This window comes from Phoca vitulina, unplaced genomic scaffold, assembly GCF_004348235.1.
Source record: "Phoca vitulina isolate PV1807 unplaced genomic scaffold, GSC_HSeal_1.0 scaffold4, whole genome shotgun sequence".
Classification (NCBI taxonomy): domain Eukaryota; kingdom Metazoa; phylum Chordata; class Mammalia; order Carnivora; family Phocidae; genus Phoca; species Phoca vitulina.
The window spans coordinates 76,928-97,951 of record NW_022589707.1 but is presented as its reverse complement, the minus strand read 5'-3'; the positions used below and the strand labels follow the sequence as shown (position 1 = coordinate 97,951).

The 21,024-nt window shown below is 55.8% G+C and overlaps 2 protein-coding genes across 12 annotated transcripts in view; both read left to right on the top strand.

Annotated features, from left to right (window-relative positions):
• Window positions 1–7,737: 7,737 nt before the first annotated feature.
• REPIN1 (replication initiator 1) lies at window positions 7,738–12,943 on the top strand. 6 transcript variants are annotated; one of them, XM_032401338.1, is made up of 3 exons: window positions 7,738–7,881; window positions 8,559–8,756; window positions 10,169–12,943. In XM_032401338.1, the coding sequence occupies exons 2-3, from the start codon at window positions 8,600–8,602 to the stop codon at window positions 11,890–11,892; spliced, it is 1,881 nt and encodes a 626-aa protein (XP_032257229.1). In that variant the 5' UTR covers window positions 7,738–7,881; window positions 8,559–8,599; the 3' UTR covers window positions 11,893–12,943. The 6 variants fall into 6 exon arrangements, with proteins under 6 accessions (XP_032257229.1, XP_032257227.1, XP_032257233.1 ...); XM_032401336.1 differs by having other exon boundaries at window positions 10,166–12,943; XM_032401337.1 differs by lacking the exon at window positions 7,738–7,881 and adding an exon at window positions 7,921–8,032 and having other exon boundaries at window positions 10,166–12,943.
• Window positions 12,944–16,369: 3,426 nt separating this feature from the next.
• LOC116630658 (zinc finger and SCAN domain-containing protein 2-like) overlaps window positions 16,370–21,024 on the top strand; it is a 34,072-nt gene continuing 29,417 nt past the window's right edge. For all 6 annotated transcript variants that reach the window (XM_032401335.1, XM_032401326.1, XM_032401325.1 and 3 more), the window contains exon 1: window positions 16,370–16,461. The gene's annotated coding sequence lies outside the window, so the exon portion shown is untranslated. The remainder of the gene's footprint in view (window positions 16,462–21,024) is intronic.

The following is a 21,024-nucleotide window of genomic DNA, read 5'->3' as shown; positions in this document are numbered from 1 at the left end:
TCTGAGTTGAAACCAAGTGTCTATTCTGACTCACCGCCTGAGGTTATCTGAGAAGGGCCTGGGGAGGAATGAGCTACGGCTGGGGTGGCACTCTGTACCTGGTGCACACGCGTCCGTGCACAACAGCTCGGGCCACCAGCAGGAACAGAACACGAGCAAACACACCCACTTCTGCGGAACCGCGAAGACGTCACAGAGATTCTGTTGAGAATCTCCTTGGCGTTTCCAAATCAAGCTTGGCTTTTAGTAGATTTGATTTGATTTGATTTTTTTATTTTTTAAAGATTTTATTTATTTGACAGACAGAGACATAGCAAGAGGGAACACAAGCGGGGGAGTGGGAGAGGGAGAAGCAGACTCCCTACTGAGCAGGGAGCCCGACGCGGGGCTCGATCCCAGGACCCTGGGATCATGACCTGAGCCGAAGGCAGACGCTCAACGACTGAGCCACCCAGGCGCCCCGGCTTTTAGTAGATTTTAAACCAAGAATGGATACAAACAAAGCTTCTAAATCCAACTTTTGAATTAAGTTGAAGACACAACCCGAAGCCAGTCTGGAGTAGAAAAAGACATAGCATCATAATAATAGATGAGATTGTGGGGCGCCTGGGTGGCTCAGTTGTTAAGCGTCTGCCTTCAGCTCAGGTCATGATCCCAGGATCCTGGGATCGAGCCCCGCATCGGGCTCCCTGCTCAGCAGGAAGCCTGGTTCTCCCTCTCCCACTCCCCCTGCTTGTGTTCCCTCTCTCGCTGTGTCTCTCTCTGTCAAATAAATAAATAAAATCTTAAAAAAAAAAATAGATGAGATTGGACCTCGAAAAGGTAAAAAGGGAGATCTCTAGGTAAAGTCAAGTACCTTCTGTCTTGGCTGAGACACCGCAATGGTTCGTTGCCGGGTTTCCTGGCGGTGTATGGTCCCGAGAGCAAACCACCAAGCAGTGGTAAACCTGGTCTCCAGAGCGTCGGGCGCCCTCCTCCCCCGAGCAACGGTCCCCCTCAGAGCCAGAGGTTCCTCAAAGGTTCTCGCATTCCTGTCATTCTAGAATAATGTTCCAGATAAAAGAATATGTCGAAGGCACTGCTCCCTACAATCAGAGTCCTTCAAGGGAGAGAGTTACAGACTCAAGTTTTCTTCTAAATGTCGTCTTCTTTGCCTCACTCACATACGGACTGGAATTTTCCTATGAGGAAAAGTGGTATTTTTTCTCACCCGAAGTTCTGTCAGACTCCCATCATCTGCTTAACAGGCAGGGAAGAGAGTTTGAAGTTTGCGGGTTAACGATGGTCCAGACCTGTGTGGTCTAATCCAGTTCGCTCCCTGTGGGCTCCAGCTCTCCCATTTCCTTATTCATTTGGCCCCCAGGCACTTAGCCGTGGACCTGACGCCCTTCTAGAGGCTGGCTGCAGGAGAAAAGGCCAGATCCCTGCTTTCCGGCAACATGAGCTTCGCACAACAGTAAAGGCGAGTAGGGGAGCTGGGAAGGGATGGCATCAGAGTGGGTGGTGGGCTGATGAGGACCCTAATCCCTGCTCAGGTCTGAATGGTTGGAGTCATGAATGTTACGTGGCAAAGGGGACTGCAGATGGGAGTTGTCTAAGAACTTTGAGATGGGGAGATCATGTTGGGGAACTATAATTAAAAACAAAATCTACCAACTCAGAAAAGCTCTCTGAAGAGGCAGAAGAGAAAGAAAAGTTTTATTATCCAAAAAGCACGAAAGCAGAAAGAGATGCACATCACAGGCGATCCGCTAAGAGATTAGGAAGCTGAAGGAGATCCCCTCTCCCTTACACAGCCCAGCCGACGCGGCCTGCTGCACACGGTCTCCAGATAAAGTGTAACTCGTCCTCAGCAAGAGGACTTCCCCGGTGGCACCGTTTGTCACCCAGAGTTCATCCTAAATTCACCTGGCCATTGGGGTGGCCACCTGTGTTTGCTAATTGCCTTTCTCCCAAGGAACAGGGTGTGTCTCCTATCTTTATGATGGGATAGTTCTGCAGCCTGGAGCCGGGCACCCGGAAGTCAGGCCCCCACCCACCCTCCGTGGGTCACCATCTCCCTTGGTGTTTACATTTCAAGGAGGTGGCTCCCAGGGCTTGGGGGGAGGTGGAGGGGGGGCGGTTGTAAAGCTCCCAAGAGGCTTGTGTAACTTTTGGAAAGATTTACATGGGGGCGTCTGGGTGGCTCAGTTGTTAAGTGTCTGCCTTCGGCTCAGGTCATGATCTCAGGGTCCTGGGATCAAGCCCCGCGTCGGGCTCCCTGCTCGGTGAGGAGCCTGCTTCTCCCTCTCCCACTCTCCCTGCTTGTGTTCCCTCTCTCACTGTCTCTCTCTGTCAAATAAATAAATCTTAAAAAAAAAAAAAAAGATTTACATGCCTCTCAAAGGGGCAGAGAGACATTCACAATGACAACTTTTCTCAAGTAAATGCTCTAAGGAAGGGGTGGGACAGAGAGTCTCTCCCTTTTTGCCCCAGGGAGAATTAAAACATTTGTCTTAGTTTTAATTTATATTGGCCCTCAGAGTTAGCCTGGATTGCCTGGGCGCCCCAACATGCGACATGCGATCACAAGTGTCCTCACGAGAGGGAGGTGGGGGGGTGTAGCTCTGACCCCAGCTGGGACAGAGGGGACAACTGAAGGGACATGCTAGCCTCGAAGACAGAGGTGCACAGAATGCAGCTCTAGAAGCTGTAAAACGTGAAGGGACCAGATTTTCCCTTAGAGCCTCCAGAGGGAACACAAACCGGCCAACACCTCCGTTTCTGCCCAAACTGATTTTGGACTTCCGGCCTCCAGATCAGGAAGAGCACGGATGCGTGTGGTCCTAAGCCACCGGATTTTCGGTCCTTTGTCACAGGAGCCACAGGAAACTCCTACAGGTGGGGGGTGCGGGGAGGAGAGAGGCGCGCTGGGCAGCGCGTTTTGAGGAGAGGATACCTGAGCCCGAATCTGAAGAAAGTGTTGAGTGGTCCCTGTAAAGATCTGCAGGAAGAGCTTTCTAGGCAGAGAGAACAGCCAGCGCAGAGGCCTCAGGGGGGCCCGGCTACTGGGGCCGCGCAGCGTCCAGCCGGACTTCGGAGGACCTCGGAGGCGCCCAGTACAGAGGCGGGTGCGCTCAGACCAGGCAGAACCTTAGAGGTTCGAGAACGGAACTATGCTGTTTCAGAGGGCCACGCTGACCAGGTTGCAGGGGTGGGGGGACCCACGGGCCTGGGGGCGGCCGGAGGGGCTGCACAGGGCGGGAGTGGGGGGTGGGCAGGGGCCGCGCAGCTGGGAGGCGCCCAGGCATGGGCCTCACCGCAGCAAACCAGATCGCTACCTGGCTTCATTTTGACCAACCCGTGCTTTTCCTTCTAGAAACACAGATTCCCCGGGGCGCCTGGGTGGCTCAGTCGTTAAGCGTCGGCCTTCGGCTCAGGTCATGATCCCAGGGTCCTGGGATCGAGCCCCGCATCGGGCTCCCTGCTCCGCGGGAAGCCTGCTTCTCCCTCTCCCACTCCCCCTGCTTGTGTTTCCTCTCTCGCTGTGTCTCTCTCTGTCAAATAAACAAATAAAATCTTAAAAAAAAAAAAAGAAAAAGAAAGAAAGAAAAGAAAAAAGAGAAACAGACTCCTGGAACTAGTATGCAATAGCAGAAGTGCAGCCGGCTCGGGGTGACATTTGCTCTCCGTCTGGCCCTGCTCTTACAGGGGGTCCTTGCCATGCACAAGGAGGAACGCTGTGATCTTTTCCTGGGGAGTTTCCACTCCACCTAGCAACAAGATCCCTTCGCCGGAGGTGCCGGCCTGGGACACTCAGGGCCTTCCTCAGCGGTGGTGGTGGTGCGGGGGAAGGGGGGCAGTGGCTGCTTCCCCCCCCCCCCCCAGGGCTGCCTGAGCACCTGCAAGGGGTCAGCAGGCCTGGCCTCCACCCAGCTCAACGTGGGACCTTTTTGCCTCCTCCCACACTGTCCACGAGCTCCCAGAAGGAGCTCTGTGAGGTTTCCCATCCACCTTCTGGATGCTGTCTGAAGCTGGACTTAAAAATTGTTAGTTGCAATAGAGTGAAGTTCTCTCTTCTCTCTGGCTTCCTACTCTCCTCCAGCTTTTCAACAGTCATCCATTCAAAGTTTATCAACAACTACTTGGTTTTGGGGCGCCTGGGTGGCTCAGTTGGTTGAGCGTCTGCCTTCAGCTCAGGTCATGATTCCAGGGTCCTGGGATCGAGCCCCATGTTGGGCTCCCTGCTCAGCGGGAGTCTGTTTCTCCCTCTCTCGCTCCTGCTGCTTGTGCTCTCTCTGTCCAATAAATAAACAAAATCTTAAAAAAAAAAACACAACAACCCACCAAGTACTTGGTTTTATTTCATATTAAGTACTACCCCAAGAAAGATTTCCATCACTAAACTGGGCTGAGAAGTCCTTTCGATATCCTTTATCGTTGTGGGGAAACAGCAGGACCGTGTCTGTGTGACTCATGATGAGGCCCAGCACGTGACCCAATGGCAGATGGCAGGCCCTGACTCAGTATTTGTTGGATGTGCAGTGAGTCCTGTGGGAAGGACTGGGACAGTGTATCTGTGAGAGGTGGACGCAGTTTGCCCTCTTGCAGATACGGGACTGCTGCTAAGCTATTCTTGGTCCTCTTCATAGAGGATTTCTGGAGACATTGCTCCCCTCATCCCCTGGCATGCCCACCTACTTTGCCGTCTAATCCAGTAGTGGGGGCCGGGCACGGTTGGAGGGGAAGAGGATCCTCCCAGAGCCCCTGTCAATTTTTGCTGTCTGTTGGGTCCTCTACCCTGCACAGCCCTGTCATTCTCTGGCAAGCATGTCAGAGCTGAGACAGTCTCCATTGGGTTAGGCCATTTGGCTGGTTGCTGTACCACCCCCCCTACATCCTCCTCTAAGGCATATTGAGGGGCAGAGTCCCAAATACCAAGGCCTGGAATTCCTGGCTGGCATAAAGGCTTGGGAATCCCTCACAACTCCTGTGTTCCTTACCCTTCTGCAGAGTGAAGGCCCCAGCGATTCCTTTGGCTATGCCAAAAGAGGAAGATATAGCACGTGGCTAATTCCTGATTGGGCAGGAAGACACTTCTTCTAGTGGGGGCCAGGGAGTGAGGGAATAGTTTACGGATTTAAGTGAAGAGCCTTTTGGCTAAGAGAGACTGGTTACCCAGAGGTGAAGATACTCTGGGGTCCATGAAGGAATTCCCCTTTGAGGGTGCTTGCGGGAAGGAAGTGTTGGACGTGCCACATTTACTCATGAACTGACAGGTATCTCACGATTATTCTGTGCTGGGCCCAGCACTTGGTGCTTTTCCCACACATAAAATTTTAGGGGTGAGGAGTAGGGCTGGTTTCCTATAAACCCCTATCTAGCTGTGTGGCCCTGGGCAAATTCTTCCACCTCTCTGAGACTCAGTTGTTTCATTTGCAGAATGAAGACTAGAAGAGTATGTTTTCTGCGTTGTTGAGAGGATTAATTGAAATGTGTATGTGAGCACTTTATCACCATATCTGACACAACGTAAGGACTCCCTACATATTAATTATCCTTAATAAGTACTTAGGTAAAAACTAGAATATCTTAGGGGCACCTGAGTGGCTCAGTTGGTTAAGTGTCTGACTCTTGATCTCAGCTCAGGTCTTGATCTCAGGGTGGTGAGTTCAAGCCCCCTTGCTGGGCTCCACACTGGGCTCCACGCTGGGTGGAAGCTACTTAAAAAAAAAACAACAGAGTATCTTCTGAATGCACTGGTAGACAAATCCATTCTTCTGTAACCATCAAACTTGACATACATTGTACAATATGCTTTATGCTATGAACGTATTTTCTGAACTCCAAAACTCATGCTCTGACAAGTTTTTCTTTTCATGTTTGTGAATTTTTATTACATAAAAAGTATAAACTTATACATCTAACCTACAAATAGAAACCTTGACTATGAGAGATAAAATAAGACCTGAACAAATGGGGGGGTGGGGTGGGGACATGAATCTTAAATCTCTTCAAATGGATTTTAAAATATTGACAAGAAAAATTTTAAAATATTTGACAAATTCTAAAGTTTATTTGGAAGAATAAATGAGTGACTGTAGCCAAGAAAATTTTTTGGGGGGAGAAAAGGAATCTGTGTAGGGGGAGTACTTACACTATTAGATATTAAAACTTATTTTCTGTGATAAAAATACACACATAAAATTTAATTTGGGGTGTGGTGGCTACTCTTTATGTGCACCAAAGGCAGAAACTATAAAAGCCTTTTATTTTATAAGATAGGAACCCCCAAACAATGTGAAATAAAACCAACTCCCCTACTTTAAAAAATAGACAAATAAAATGAGCAAAGGGACATAAGCAAATTGGCAAAAAAGAAAATACAAACAGGCAAGAAATGTGAAAAAACAAGCCAGCTAACTAGTAATCTAGGAAATGAAATTCAAAACAATGAGAAATAATGACTTTAAATTTGAAAAAATAGCCAGCGTCGTCAAGGATATGGAAAAATGGGCATTTCTCAAGGGAAAGCTAATAAATTTTCCTGGAAGACATTTTAGAAAGCATTTTAAAAATATACTTTGCCTTTGATCCGTCAGTTCCCCACTCCTCGAACTTTAAAATCAGCCATGTGCGATAAAAGATGAATCTCTAATGATACAGAAAACCAAGAAAGTTTACTTGTACATTTATGCTGCCATTAAGAATCACGCCATAAGAGAATATCTAGTAAAATGGGAGAAAACTCACAATATTGTTAGTGAAAAGGGCAGAGTACATTTTTTGCAATGCAGTATCCCTATTCCGTCAAACGTGCATAGGTAAGTATAGAAAAAAACACCGGAGGAGACATACCAAGATTTGAAATGTAACTGACTCTAGGAGCTAAAAGTATGAGAGATTTTTATATTCTGTTTCCGACAGAACTGATGCAACAGATTTAAGTGTTTTAGAAATGATTGCACAATTAACATCGACTTTGTTGAAAAGCGTAAAAGTACATGACCCTGGACTAGCCTGGAAAAGCCAGGAAGTGTGTGGTTCGTAAAGCCACGGCCACCTGCTCGGCGGTGAGTCACGGGCGCAGGCTCGCACCTGCCTCCCCGCTCGCCGCCCGGCTGCCGCGCGGTTCCCAGCCGAATGCCCGGGGCCAGAGCGGCCCCTCGGCCAGGCCCCGCGCCCCCCGCCGCGGGAAGCCGGGAACGCCTGCTCGTGGTAATTTCTGGAAGAGGAGGCATTCTCTTTCTTTAAAGTTCACGCGGTCGGGCCTTTCCTTTCTCCACTTGCGGACAAACCAGAAGCCAGACTTTCGGGTCGGCCGCGCCGCCCCCAGCCTGGGGCCCTTCGGGGCGGCGGCGCGGCCAGAGGTCGAGGTGGCCGGCGGCGGCCGCAGCCGTGAACAGGCGGCCCGGGGGCGGCGAGCGCCCTCTCGGAGGAAGCCAGCGAGGCCGGGTCTAGCCGAGGGACCGCGGTCCGGCCACGCGGTCGCGCAAGGACGCGCGTCCTCCGTAGGGACAAAGGGTCGGGAAACTTGAGCCGGGCCTGTCCCGGAAAATCCGGGCTGCGGTCGCCATGGCTACGGAGCCGAGCTCCGGGCGGCCGCCCCCGGCCCAGCCCGCGAGGGGGCGCTGGGAGGGGGGCGCGGAGGGGACGGGCCCCGGCCGCCCGCCCCGCCCGCCCCGCCCTCCGGCCGCGGCCGCCGGCCCCAGCCCGCGACTGACCCTCGGCAGCTCCTGTAGTCACGTGGCGCTGGGAACCGGCGGGGGGGCTGGGCCCGGGCCTGGCAGTTGTGAACTCGAACCTGCCGCTGTCGCCGCGCGGGGTGGGGAGCGCGGCCGCCGGCGCCGGCGTTCCGGCCTCATGGACGCGCGACGCGCCTCCGCGCACCCCGCCGGAGAGGTTCGTCCCGGGCAGGGCGCGGGGTTCCACGCGGGCCCGAGGCGGGCGGCCCTACCTGCCGGGCGCGTGACTGTGTGTGCGCTGTGTGGGGGGGACAGTGCTGGACCGAATGGGGGGGCGAGCCCGCGCACCTGCGCGCAGGCTCCGCGAGGTGCGCTCTGCGTGGGGACCCGAAAGGGCCCACTCGGGGTGCGCGGAGCCGTGTGTCCGCGACGTGGACGGGGGACACTCGCGAAAACAAAAGGGGGGTGTGGGATCTCCACGACCTTTTGCCATCCAGAGGCGCGAGGGGATTGTGACCGAGACCTGGCCACACTAGCTCGCCCTACGCAGCCCCTTGGGAACCGGGCCTGGAATTCCTGTTGGGAGGAGGGTGGGGGAAGGGGAGCCAGCAGGGATTCCAGAGTTTCTGCCATCGGCCGGCCGGCCTTTGGCCATCAGCATGGAGAATTCATGCTGTGACCTTACCCGTGGAGGAAATGACCCCCAAACGCTGTCGTGTACTTCCTTGGTGAAGGGGCCACATTCATTTATTAATCCAGTATCCGTTAAGGTTCCTCGGCCTCTCGGGGTGTGGGGCTTGGGTGGGGGAGGGGGTTGTGGCTGGCGAGGACACAAAGATGACTGCCCCGGAGGAGCTCAGAGCCTCATGCGTGTTTTCTCTCCCCTCCCCGCAGGTAAGGCTGGCCTCTCTGCACTCCGAGGTCTGAGCTCTGCCATGGGGGTAGGGGTGTCTTTACTGCTGCAGTTTTCCCTGACATCTGGGGGCTACCAGAGTGTGGGCCGAAGCAGGCGCTGCAGCCGCAGAAGTCTCCCCAGGAACATCCCCGGGAGGAGCTGGAAAAAGCCTCATCTCCAGCTCCACGGTCTCCAGGGTAGAGTCTGGCCTTCTTTGTTGGGTTCCCAAACCATTCCACAGCCCCAGTGCTCAGATCGCCTCATCCTGGAGGAAGGCGGTCACCTGTAGGGGGGAAGGATCACCTTCCCATACCAGCGTCTTCCCTGTGCTCAGTCTGGCCATGGGGAATGAGTCATGTCTGAGCTCCTCGAGAGGAGTTCGGCTCTAGGGAATTTAGGAGGATGTTTCTGGAGCTTGCAAGCCGGCAGTGAAGGTCCATTAGGAGGCTAACCACCACCCACCCCTCAGTGGCTGCCGGAAGCTGTCCTCGAGGAATCTGGGCTCCCCGGCACCGTGGAGGAGCGCAATGTGGGGCAGTTCCTGGTGGGGTTGGGGCATGACCTGGCAGGGGACAGGGATTACAGTCTTGTCTTTCCTCCCCTTCTCTCGCCCCGGTAGTAATCCCGACCACCCCGAGGGAGGGTAGCCGGCTGTGGGTGTTCCTTGGATTCAGGAGAGCTCTCCTTCCTGCGATGTGCTAATCATGTGTGTGGGCAGAGGAGGGCAGGCAGGCAGAGTGTGGGCAGTCTGGACAGGCAGTGGCCTGGCCTTGCAGAGCGCTGCAAGTAGCATCTAGCACTCCCCTCCTGCTCCCCAGAAGCGCTGTCTCCTGCTCTCCAGGCTTCTACCCTGAGCGACTGGGGTTAGGGAGGCCAAAAACGCTCCCCTGTGGTGTGATTAGAACCCAGGAGAGGATAAATAGGGTCAAGGCTGTAGGAGTTTCTTTCTGTGGGAACTTTACAAACCCCGGCGTTTTAGAAGCAAGAACACACTGGCCTGGGAGTTCAGAAGACCTGTCCTCCGGTCTTGGTTCTGCTCTTGGTTTATTGTGTCCCCTCGGGCAAGCCCCCCTCTCCTTTTTATGCCTCAAAGTTGCTTCATCTGTCAAGCTGGGAGCTTCATGTCTGCTTGTCCCGCCTCACTCTTGCTGTGAAGCTCAAATGTAGCGGCGGGAAATACTAGAAACGAGCAGGGGGCAGCAGGGAAGCGCTTGTAAAAAGCCTAAAGCACCACAGGGAGAGGTGACCACATTCTCTGGTGAGTCCCAAGGCAGGAATGTTTGTGCAGCCAACGCTGGAGTGTTTACTCCATGCCAGACACAGGGTGACTAGCATGAGGGGGGATTCCAAGAAGTGTCAGAGTTCCTCCCTTCTGGTAGTTTCCAGGGTTAGTGACTACTGAGTAAATACTTAAATACACTTGAAATGGTATCTAGAAGCGCAAGATTGAAATGATGTAGAACAGACAAGGAAATAGAAGAATAGGCCAGATTCAAGGGCTCTAGGAGTTCAGAGGGACGAGCTCCTCTGAGGCCTGGGGTCGGCCGGGGAGGAACTGGGGCAGGATGAATTGATCTCCAGAGTGACACTGCTTTTCCACCCTCAGCAGAGGAGGAACCCATGCTGGAACGTCGCTGCAAGGGTCCCCCGGCCATGGGCCCAGCCCAGCCCAAGGTCTCTGGGCCCTCCCAGAAGTTGCCCCAGACCCTGGAGAAGGAGCCCCACGGGCTGAGGTTACAAGGCACTTCCGTGGCCCAGTCGGGCAGCCAAGCCCCCAGTAGGGCCCATCGCTGTGCCCACTGTCGAAGGCACTTCCCGGGCTGGGTGGCCCTGTGGCTTCACACCCGGCGCTGCCAGGCCCGGCTGCCCCTGCCCTGTCCTGAATGCGGCCGTCGCTTCCGACACCCCCCCTTCTTGGCACTGCACTGCCAGGTCCATGCCGCTGCCACCCCGGATCTGGGCTTCGCCTGCCACCTCTGCAGGCAGACCTTCCGAGGCTGGGTGGCCCTGGTTCTGCATCTACGGGCCCACTCGGCCGCAAAGCGGCCCATCGCCTGTCCTGAATGTGAGAGACGCTTCTGGCGACGAAAGCAGCTTCGAGCTCACGTGCGGAGGTGCCACCCCCCGGCCCCAGAGGCCCGGCCCTTTATATGTGGCAACTGTGGCCGGAGCTTTGCCCAGTGGGACCAGCTAGTCGCTCACAAGCGGGTTCACGTAGCCGAGGCCCTGGAGGAGGCAGCAGCCAAGGCTCTCGGGCCCCGGCCTAGGGGCCGCCCGGCTGTGACCGCCCCCCGGCCCGGTGGAGACGCGGTCGACCGCCCGTTCCAGTGTGCCTGCTGCGGCAAGCGCTTTCGGCACAAGCCCAACTTGATCGCCCACCGCCGTGTGCACACGGGCGAGCGGCCCCACCAGTGCCCCGAATGCGGGAAGCGCTTCACCAATAAGCCCTACCTGACCTCACACCGGCGCATCCACACCGGCGAGAAGCCCTACCCGTGCACGGAGTGCGGGCGCCGCTTCCGCCACAAACCCAACCTGCTGTCCCACAGCAAGATCCACAAGCGGTCCGAAGGGTCTGCACAGGCCGGCCCCGGCTCGGGGAGCCCCCAGCTTCCGGCCGGCCCCCTGGAGGCCTCGTCCGAGCCCCCCGCCGAGGCCCCGCTGAAACCTGCCCGGGAGCGGCCGCCCGAGCCTCCGCAGGAGGCCCCGGGAGCGCCCCCGCCCGAGCCGGCGGCCGCGCCCCCCTCGCTCTTCAGCTGCGAGGACTGCGGCCGGAGCTTCCGGCTGGAGCGCTTCCTGCGGGCCCACCAGCGGCAGCACAGCGGGGAGCGGCCCTTCGCCTGCGCCGAGTGCGGGAAGAACTTCGGCAAGAAGACCCACCTGGTGGCGCACTCCCGGGTGCACTCGGGCGAGCGGCCCTTCGCCTGCGAGGAGTGCGGGCGCCGCTTCTCCCAGGGCAGCCACCTGGCGGCCCACCGGCGCGACCACGCCCCCGAGCGGCCCTTCGTGTGCCCGGACTGCGGCAAGGCCTTCCGCCACAAGCCCTACCTGGCGGCCCACCGGCGCATCCACACCGGCGAGAAGCCCTACGTGTGCCCAGACTGCGGCAAAGCCTTCAGCCAGAAGTCCAACCTGGTGTCCCATCGGCGCATCCACACGGGCGAGCGCCCCTATGCCTGCCCCGACTGCGACCGCAGCTTCAGCCAGAAGTCCAACCTCATCACCCACCGGAAGAGCCACATCCGGGACGGCGCCTTCTGCTGCGCCATCTGTGGCCAGACCTTCGACGACGAGGAGAAGCTCCTGGCCCATCAGAAGAAGCATGACGTCTGAGCGGGCAGGGGCCGCGGAGGCCGAGGGGGGCGGGCTGGGCGTCCTTTACACGAGAGTGTTGCCGTGGGCCCGGGCTGTGGGGGGCCTGTGTTGCTGCTGCTGTAGGCAAGGGATGGGAGAGCGGCCGGGGAGCTGGGCCCTGTTAGGGAGGGAGGTCCGGCCGAGGGCGCCCGGGAAACCACTCGCAGAGCACGGGACTCTGGCCTCCAGCTGGTGTTTGCTAAGCTTCTGTCCTGACTGCCCTGGGCCCTGGAAGAGTAGCAATAGCAGCTTCACCTACCCCTTAGAGCCCTCCTGCTGGAGGGGCCACCAGGGACCAGGAAGACCCTTCCCCTCTGGTGTTAACGCCTTAATGTCCTTGTCTTTTATTATGAGTTTCTTCAGCTCAGTTTTTGGAAGTAGGTGTGGTACAGTCCTTAGTAAATGAGCACTTGGGAGGAAAAGTGGACGAGCTGGATACACCCGGGAGAACCTGCTGGCCTTGTTGGACAGCACCTAGGCCTTTTCCAGCACTGAGAGGTGAGGCCGCGCTGCTCTAACCTGTCCCACCCCGTCCCCTTCCTCCTGCCCCTGCGTAGGCACCGGGACTCAGACCCATCTACTGTTAGTGCTCAGCTCCACTCCCCCTCCCCGAGATCAATGCACCACCCTCCCAGCGCTTAGAGCATCCCCTGGCTGTCAGCAGCCCCGTGTCCAGGCTTTTGTCTGAACACCCCAACCCTCCACTCGTTCCAGAACTCGACATGGTGGAAAGGACTGCCCCATTGATAGGGTCGGCTGACAGGCAGAAAGGGGCGAGTTTCCTCTTCTACATTTCTAGGTTGTGGATGCCCAGCCTCTGCTTGAACACTTAGGTGACAGGGAGTCCCCACCTCCTGAGGTCCTGGTTCTATTGTAGGATAATTCTAATTGTTAGAAATTCTTCCTTATAATGAATGGAATCTGCTTTCCTGTAATTTCTACCTATTGGGCCTTGTTCTGTTCTCTGGAATGAAACAGAACAACCACTTACCCTCCTTTTCAAACTAGAGAATAAAGATTTGGTTTTAGAGCTGGTGGCTGAGTGTTCCTTTCTCCCGGTGAGCTGTGTAGTTTGAAAGAGGAGCAGCATGCTCTGCTCTGGGGGGGCGGGGGGGGGAGGCGGGGGGCCGCGGGGGAGGAGGGGTGTTGGTAACGGGGCAAGTGCCCCCACTTGAGCTCCTTTGCACCTTGCTCCCAGTTCTTCCCCAGGGGGAGGCCAGGCACACCCCGCAGGTGGGGCTAGTTCTGCAGGAACTTAGCTTTCTGTGGGGTCAAGTGAGACCTGTCAGGGGCCAGTAATCAGGAGGACGAGGTCTGATTTGAATGTTCTGCAATGCCTTCCTGGCTGGCCCGCCGATGCTTCCCTGTACTGGCCGTTTCATACACATTTGAGTGCCTATTCTTGACAGGTGTCAGTAGGCCCTTTTCCTGCCAGTTTGAGTAATTTCTGCATAGATCCAGCACCGTGCACATCGTGCATAATAACCACCACAGTTTGTTAATGGGAGTGGCACCTCGCAAAGAAGTTTACCTAAATGATCTCCCATAATCCCCGGGTGGTAGGTACTCTTCTTTTACAGATTAAAACATTTGCTCAAGGTCATATAACTGGCAGTCACCAGAGGCGATTTAAACCCAGGTCTCTCTGACTCCTGGAATGTGTGCTCTTGACTACTGCCACATGTTTGTTAGGGGAATGGCGTATGCTGCTGCTTTGGTGAAGATAATTATCCAAGGCCTACCATGCTTGATGTTGTGATGGCAACTAGGGGTTTTACCAAGGTAAGACCTTGTCCTTACCTCTAAGAGGCCTAAGTCTGGGGAGGACGTATATGTGTACACAAATAATGAGCCGAGGGAGATGGATGGGGGGGAGTGGGACTCCAAGTGTGTAGGATGGAAGCAGATAGCTTCCAAGTTTCATATTGGTTGAAGCCACTTCATGCCTTCATGGAGCCACTTAAAAACCTGTATAGTTAATGGCAAATTATCTTTCAGAGACAAGAAGCATTGACTCAAGAATGCCACACTTCAATGTCTCTTTAAGGGACCCCAGGGCTTCAAGGGAAGGGGAGCGATGCTTTTTGGGGGGCAGGAAAGTAGGTCAACGTCTAGGGATGATGGGCAGGAACCAGGTCCTCAGGCACCTAAGGTTTGTACTTGGGGGCTGGGGAAAAGGATGAGGGCGAGGGAATCTGACCAGGGCTCCTGACTTTGAAAGATCACCTTTATTTTTTTTATTTTTATTTTTTTTTAAGATTTTATTTATTTATTTGAGAGAGAGAGAATGAGAGAGAGCACATGACAGGGGGGAGGGTCAGAGGGAGAAGCAGACTCCCTGCCGAGCAGGGAGCCCGATGCGGGACTCGATCCAGGGACTCCAGGATCATGACCTGAGCTGAAGGCAGTCGCTTAACCAACTGAGCCACCCAGGCGCCCTGAAAGATCACCTTTAAAGGAAAAGCTTGGGGGTGGGGAAGGCCGGCACTGGGCGTCCACTAATGCTGTGCTGCACCTACTTTGGGGTAGAGATGATTGAGGAGAGGTCCAAAGTTCAGGGAAAGCCACAGAAGTGGCCTTGAGGGGGCTGGTCAAGCTGGGACAGAGTGAACTTGTCCATGGGTCCTTCCTGGGTCCCGCAGAGGACCTGGGGTTCCCAAGTCATTGCTCAGCATGGCACATGCAGACAGCAGTCTCGAGGGAGGAACTGCTCAGGTTGGAGGGGTCACAGTTCTGCTGACAGGAGCTACTCTTCTGTTCTGAGGTGCCCAGGGTTCCCCCCTTTTTCTTCTACAACTATAAAAGTACTCAATTATCTTGTCAAAATTTAATAATGCAGACATATATTTTCTAAATATGGAAGTCTTTCATTCCCCCCTCCCCCTGTTGTCTTTTCTCTCTTTTTTCTTAATGTAAATAGGATCCCAGATGTGCTTCATTCTTTCCGTCCTTGAAATACCCTTGGTCATGAAACGCCAATCTGGAGGAAGACTTTCACTCTGTAGAGGAGGAAACATGCCCAGAGAGAAGTGGGTTTTCTCACTCATAACCAGTGGCAGATCTGGACCTAGAATACTGGAAGTCCACAAGCCTTTGCTTAAACCTCCAGAAGGTACTCTAGAAAGTAAAGAGATGAACGGGATTCTTTAAAAAGTTGATGGCCTAGTGGTATCTGGCCTCTGTGTAGGGTTTTATTCTTTACAAATGTTTCCATAGACAATAGAACCAGTTAGGGTCCTGCAAAAGTCTGGAAAGGTAAGCATGTAACTAGGAAATTACTCTTTTACAGATAAGTCAAAGTGCAGAGACAGAAAAGCTGCACAGAAATTAGTGGCAAAACCGACAGACTCAGTTGGACAGTGTCTATTGTCCTGAGGCCAAACAATAGCTGGGCCCACGGCAAATGCTTAGTAGGCGGCCACGGATTCATTAGAATGAGATCCACCAGCTTCACGGTAGGTTTGTAGGAAGTCTCAGAGAGAGAGAGAGAGAGAGAGGCCAGCTTCTGTTTTTATCAACCTCGAGTCCCAAAGGCAGTTTCTAAGCAGCTCCAGAGAGAATCCTGCCAGTGGGAGTTGACCTAGCTAGCCTGATGTAGCAGTGTGTGGAATCTTATTGACATAAAGGAGCATTCCTTCCAATTAGTGTGGGTAGAGGAGAAAATTCTCTTTTCTGAAGATCTCCAGGCCGTCTGGACCCTGCCTCTAAATCAGCAGTGACACTCCACCTAGGAACGTGACCTCTTCAGACCGCTGTTTCCTGAGGAGAAAGCGAGGGGGTGAATTTAATGAGGTCTCCGTCTCTGTCTCTGTCTCTCTCTCGTAGAGACCCCAGGATAGTTTATCGGGCGCCCACGACGTGCCTAGCGCCGCGCGGGGTGCGGATGGCGATTTCTCTCGGATCGCGCGAGGCAAGTACAGCTTCTCACCCTAACACTTGGTGTACTGTAGTGCCAGGTGCCACCAGGTCACATGCACACTCGAGTGTGAGCGTCAGAGTGGGGTTCGTGCGTCCTGTTCTCCCGGATGCCGGCACCAAGAGCGGTGCGGGCTCGTCCCTGAGTCGGACGGAGAGCTGCAGAATGACGGGATCGATCTGAGAGCGCGTCCGCCGGGCCAGAGCCGGAGGGAGAGCCCGGCGGAGGGGAAGAATATGGTGCCGCGGCGCCGTCCGGTCACCGGCACCCGGCCTCGCCCTCGCTCCTCCTCCCCTCGCAGCCCTGGACTCGGGTCCCGCGCCAGCGGCCAAAGCGTTAACGCCGCGCGGGGCCCCGCGAGGCCCAGCGGGCGGCGAGGTCAGCCCGCCCACCAGGGCTATTGGCTCAGGAGAACAAAGGGGCCGCCCCGCGGGCTTCTCCGATAGGGAGGAGCTGGTCATCTGAGCGGCGCAGCCAATCAGGCGGCGGGACGGCCCCGGGGATGGCCGGCCCGTTAGCCAATCAGGGGGAGGCGCCCGCCCCGCCTGTCCCGGGACTGGCGGGGCCGGGCAGCCCAGTGCCCAAGTCGCCCCGGGGTGGCAGTTCCCGTTAACCTTAACCACAAAGTCAAGGTATTTATTCCCGTCCCCTCCCTCCGAGTCCCTCCGAATCCGGGCGGGAGGGGCGTGCGGAGGGACGGGCCGTGCTGTGGGGCCAGCGCCCGGCCCGCTCCTCGCGCGCTGCCTCCACCCAGCCTCGGGCTGGCGGCGGCCTCTGGGGTCTCGGGGCCCCCTGAGCCCCTGGCGTTGCGGCTCCGAACTTTCCTCGCCCCCACACAGCCCCTGGGGAAAGGGGCCCGGGTCGTGCGTGGGAGGGGGCTGCAGGCGGGGGCAGAGAGCAGGAGGGGGGCCGTGAGAGCGGGAGGGACGGGTTGGTCAGCGGGGGGGGTGTGTGTGGGGGGGCTGACCCCCGGTCCCTTCGGGCGCGTTCTGCCCAAGCGCTGGCCCTGTGTTCGGGGCTGTGTCAGCTGTGTCGGAAAGACCGAGCTTTTGGAGGGCAGGAGCCCCAGTGCTCGCCGCACAGTGACACAGAGTAGGTGCTTAATAAAGGATTAAATGAGTGGGCATGAAGATTGGGAGTGCGAACGAGAGGGAAGCACCACAGAAATTGGAAGTGCGTGCGTGTGTGTGTGTGTGTGTGTTTGGGGGTGGGGCTCCATTCCAGGAAAATGGGCACAGGAGTCAAGACCTCAGTGGGGGTGGGGGTGGGGGTAGGAGCTGGGGGCTTCTTTCCCCTGTAAAGGTGGAGGAGAATCCGTCCTTTGGGCGGGTGGAGCCTGGAGCGTGTCCTGGTCAGCTAGACCTGGGGGTGGGTGTGGTCAGAGCCCCGGAGCTTGACACTGGTGGCTGCCCAGGTTCCACTATTAGCTCTTCTTTTTGGGTCCCTGTGTTCATCTGTAAAATGAAGAGATTCGAGGATATTAGTCTCCTTTCAACCCTAAGGTTCCATGATTCTGTGCTTCTAATCCGTTTTGGACTTAAATTTCTGTATTGTAAGTGTTTCTTTATTAAAATTTTTGTTAATGGTTTACAGCACATGGGACCTTGGGCCGGATGTTGGGGAGAGAGAAATACTCCATGTTAAGATGTTTACAGTTTTGTTGTGGAGACAAATTATTATTATACCATGTATATGGTAGCGGGCTGGGTGGGTACACAGGTCAAACAGAGAAGGGCCCCTAACTGAGCCTGGCATATCCAAAAAGGCTTCCCGCTCAGAGCGATCCCTGATCTAGGCTGGGCAGAGAAGAGCTGGGCAAGAGTATTCCAAGACTGGTCACAGGCCGGCCAAGATGCTACAAGGTCAGGGAGTCACATGTTGGGACAGTGGAGAGCTGGGAGACAGGAGAAGCGAGCAGAGGCCGGGTTCTAAATGGTCTTGCCGAGAAATTTTTAGCTGAACCTGAAAGTGCTGGGGACCCATTGGGAAGTATTTTGAGCAAAGTAGTAACATGTCCTCATTTTAATTTTAGGGAAATTGCTTTGAGTTCTGGGTGATTGAATGGATTGGAGGGGCAAGATAAGCTATAAAACTAGTACAGTCTTTGGGCAAGAAACAGTGAGGCGTAAACTGAGGTGGGGCAGTAGGAGATCTTGGAGGTATTAAAAACAGCACTGGTACAACTTAACGATGTATGTGTTGTGACAGTTGTACTCTGGGGTAGTGAAAGGTGGTGGTGGTTTTGAGAGGCCTGATGAAGACCACTGTCCCCCCTGAAGAGGCAAGGGCTACCCAGGACAAAGTGCAGAGCTTGGTGGAGGTGGGGTGACCCATGCACCTGCACCCTTGGTGAGAGTTAAGCTGAGGAATCCCAGATTTCCTAGTGCAGTGTTGGCTGGGAGGGAAGAGTATGGTCAGAGTGTGCAGAAGGAGACCTTAGGTCTAGCTGTCTATGAGGCAATGGATGTCACCTCTGGGCTTTACTTTCCTCATCCGGCAAGCGGGGAGTCAGGGGGGAGAAACACTCCTTACTCTTACCCTTTCCAAGCTCTTTTGAATGAAGCAAGGGGTTGGAAAGTGTTTATAAATGAAAATGTGACATCTGTTCACAGTGTTGTTAGCAGTCAGTTTCATGTCTTGCCTTCAGATTGGGTCATGGGGGTCGCCCGGCCTTGGCTGGCTCCTGAGTCTTGGACCTTGGGCAAGGAATGAGGGTGCTGATCTCGCCTCTAAAGGGAGACAGGTTAGCAGAGCTGGGGATGTGGAGGCCATGGGTGAGGGACAGGCATAGAGGCAGGGAGGTGGGGTGGGGCAGTCCCCCCAAAGGGGTGAACGTTGGGTGGGTGGAGGCAGAAGCCCTGGAAGGAGGTACCTCTGAGACTGGCCTGGGGTTACATCTTGGACCTCCGGGAGGCGGGGGGCAGGCATGATAGGATAAGGCAGCTGCCCCGGCTCTCCATGGACTTGGTTCCCAGGGGATGCTGGTGGAAGTAGCCTGAGGTCATTAAACTGGGCTGTTCTTACCAGGGCAACCCTGAGTTACAGTTATTATAATGTGGGAGGCAAAGAGGGGGTGACGGCAATGTGGCGACCTAAAAATAATTTGTCTTGCACTTTGTGAATGTTTCCCACTGTTTTCCCCCCTTGCTTGATAGGACAAGTCTATCCATAGGAATAAGTGTTATTATTTTCCAAATAATAATTTGATAATTTCTGTGGAAGGATGGCCCGCCCTTTCCCCTTGCTCTTCTGACCCCTCTCCTAGGACTGAGGACCACAGTGTTTGGGAGATCGAGGTCTGAAGGTCCTGGAGCAGAAGAGGGGGAAGGGGCAGGGCTTGGAAGAAGGGCAACCGTGGGACGTGCACGGGACACTTGATCCAGTGCTGAGTGCGGGTCTGGGGAAGCTGGAGAGGAGGGAGGCCTTCTTGAGGAGCAGGGCGGGGGAGGGGAGAGGAAGATGGGGTGGAGGCCCTGGAGGGGTTGGGGACTCTTGTGGGAGTCGTGAAGGACGTTGGGCATGCTCATGCTGGGGTGAGGGATGGAGGTGGGCCTCTAGGCCGCGACACTTCCCTGGTCTGAGCTAGGACCTCTGGGCCTGCTTGTCTGTCTGTGGGCCCGGGGGCCATATAAGATGGGAAGCAGGTCTCCAGGGGCTCTGGCAGCAGCTGTGCTGTGCTTCTGATAACATTTTAAAGCCACTGGTTTGTGTGTCCTCGTTGGTCATGAACTCTGGATGAGAGGAAGGTGGGAGGTCTGATGTGTCTAGCGGACTGTCCAGAGGCCAGCCAGGACACAACCCCAGGGGACAGGCCTTGTACAGGAGTGGCATTTGTAGGACGGCCTTGGGGGAGGGCCTGGTGGCTTTGGAACAGGTCCTGGGAGACAGGAGACACTGCCTCCTTCCCCTCAGTGAAGCTGAGGCTTTGAGCTGTAGGCCAGCAGAAGCATCTGAAGCTTGTAGCCCAGCCCCCCTGCCTGGCGCTCAGGCCCCCCAGCCTCCAGCCCTGCTTTCCTTACCACCGCCCGCACAGCCGCCTCCACTCCTACCCCGTGAGGTACCCGCACCCAGTCCAGGGCCTCCCCCAGGGCTGTTGAGGGTCCAGTGACCTATACGAGGAGCCGTGCACGGCCTTGAAATGGTCCCGACAGGAAAATCCGTGCACACCCTCTTCTTCCTGCCAGGCCCGCTCACATCGGGGAGCAGAGTTTGGGGTGACTGGGTGGGTGCTGGGGGCCTCTGAAGATTCTGAAGCAGCTGGAGGAGTGAAGGTTTAGGAAGAGTGAGCAGCAGTGGTCCTTTGGAGGGGGCTTAGGAAACGGGGAGTGGGTGAGAGAGACACGGCTGGTTTGTAGGCTGCGGGGAGCACAGTGTGCTGCAGACTGGTCCCGTCCAGTGCTCGAGACAAACCTGTGGGCAGGCCTTTTCAGTCACCTTCACCTTAGGAACCCGAGGCCCGGAGGTAAAGTGACTTGTCAACCACTGGTGGCTTAGAACTCAGGGCCCTGAGTCCCAGTCTAGGCCTGCCATGGGCCTGATGTGGGGGTCCTGAGGAGAGGGCAGCCTTTGGGAGCAGACTCGGCTGAGGGGCTGGCCCTGTGGAGCTCAGGTTCCCAGGGCAAAGGGTCTGCTGCTTCCTCTGGGGCTAGACCCCCTGCACGCTGGCCCCGGGAGGGGTCTCTTGCTGCTCTGGGCTTGCCCGGCAGAGCCCAGTTCTCTGTCTATGGCTTTCTGTGCCGGGCCAGCTTCTCCCCAGCCAGCCGCAGCCCTGGCTGGCCCCGTGCCATCCCCCACCCCCAGCATGGGGGCCCTAACGGGTGACCGTCCCCCATCATACTGCCTCGCTTCCGTCTCCCTGAGTTCCCTTTCCTGGAGCAGTGGGCAGCGGGGAGCGTAACTGTGTGATGTGTAGGCGCACATGTCCGCGCTCACGAGCGCGCCGGGTAGTGTCGGTGCTTCTGTGGTTCGGGCCCGCGCGCTGCTTTCCGTGGGTCTGCCGGCGGATCTGTGGGTTTCTCAGTTTCTTCGTACTTTACAGACAGGTTTGCCGCTGTTCTCATGTACAAGCATCTCTGTATGTTTGCACCCCTGAACCTCGGTTTACTGAGCTGTGTTCGATGTTAGACACGATTGTTTCTGGATGTGATCGTGTGTGCGGTTAGCGTTTACATCAGTTTCTTCTCCGGTGCCTGTAA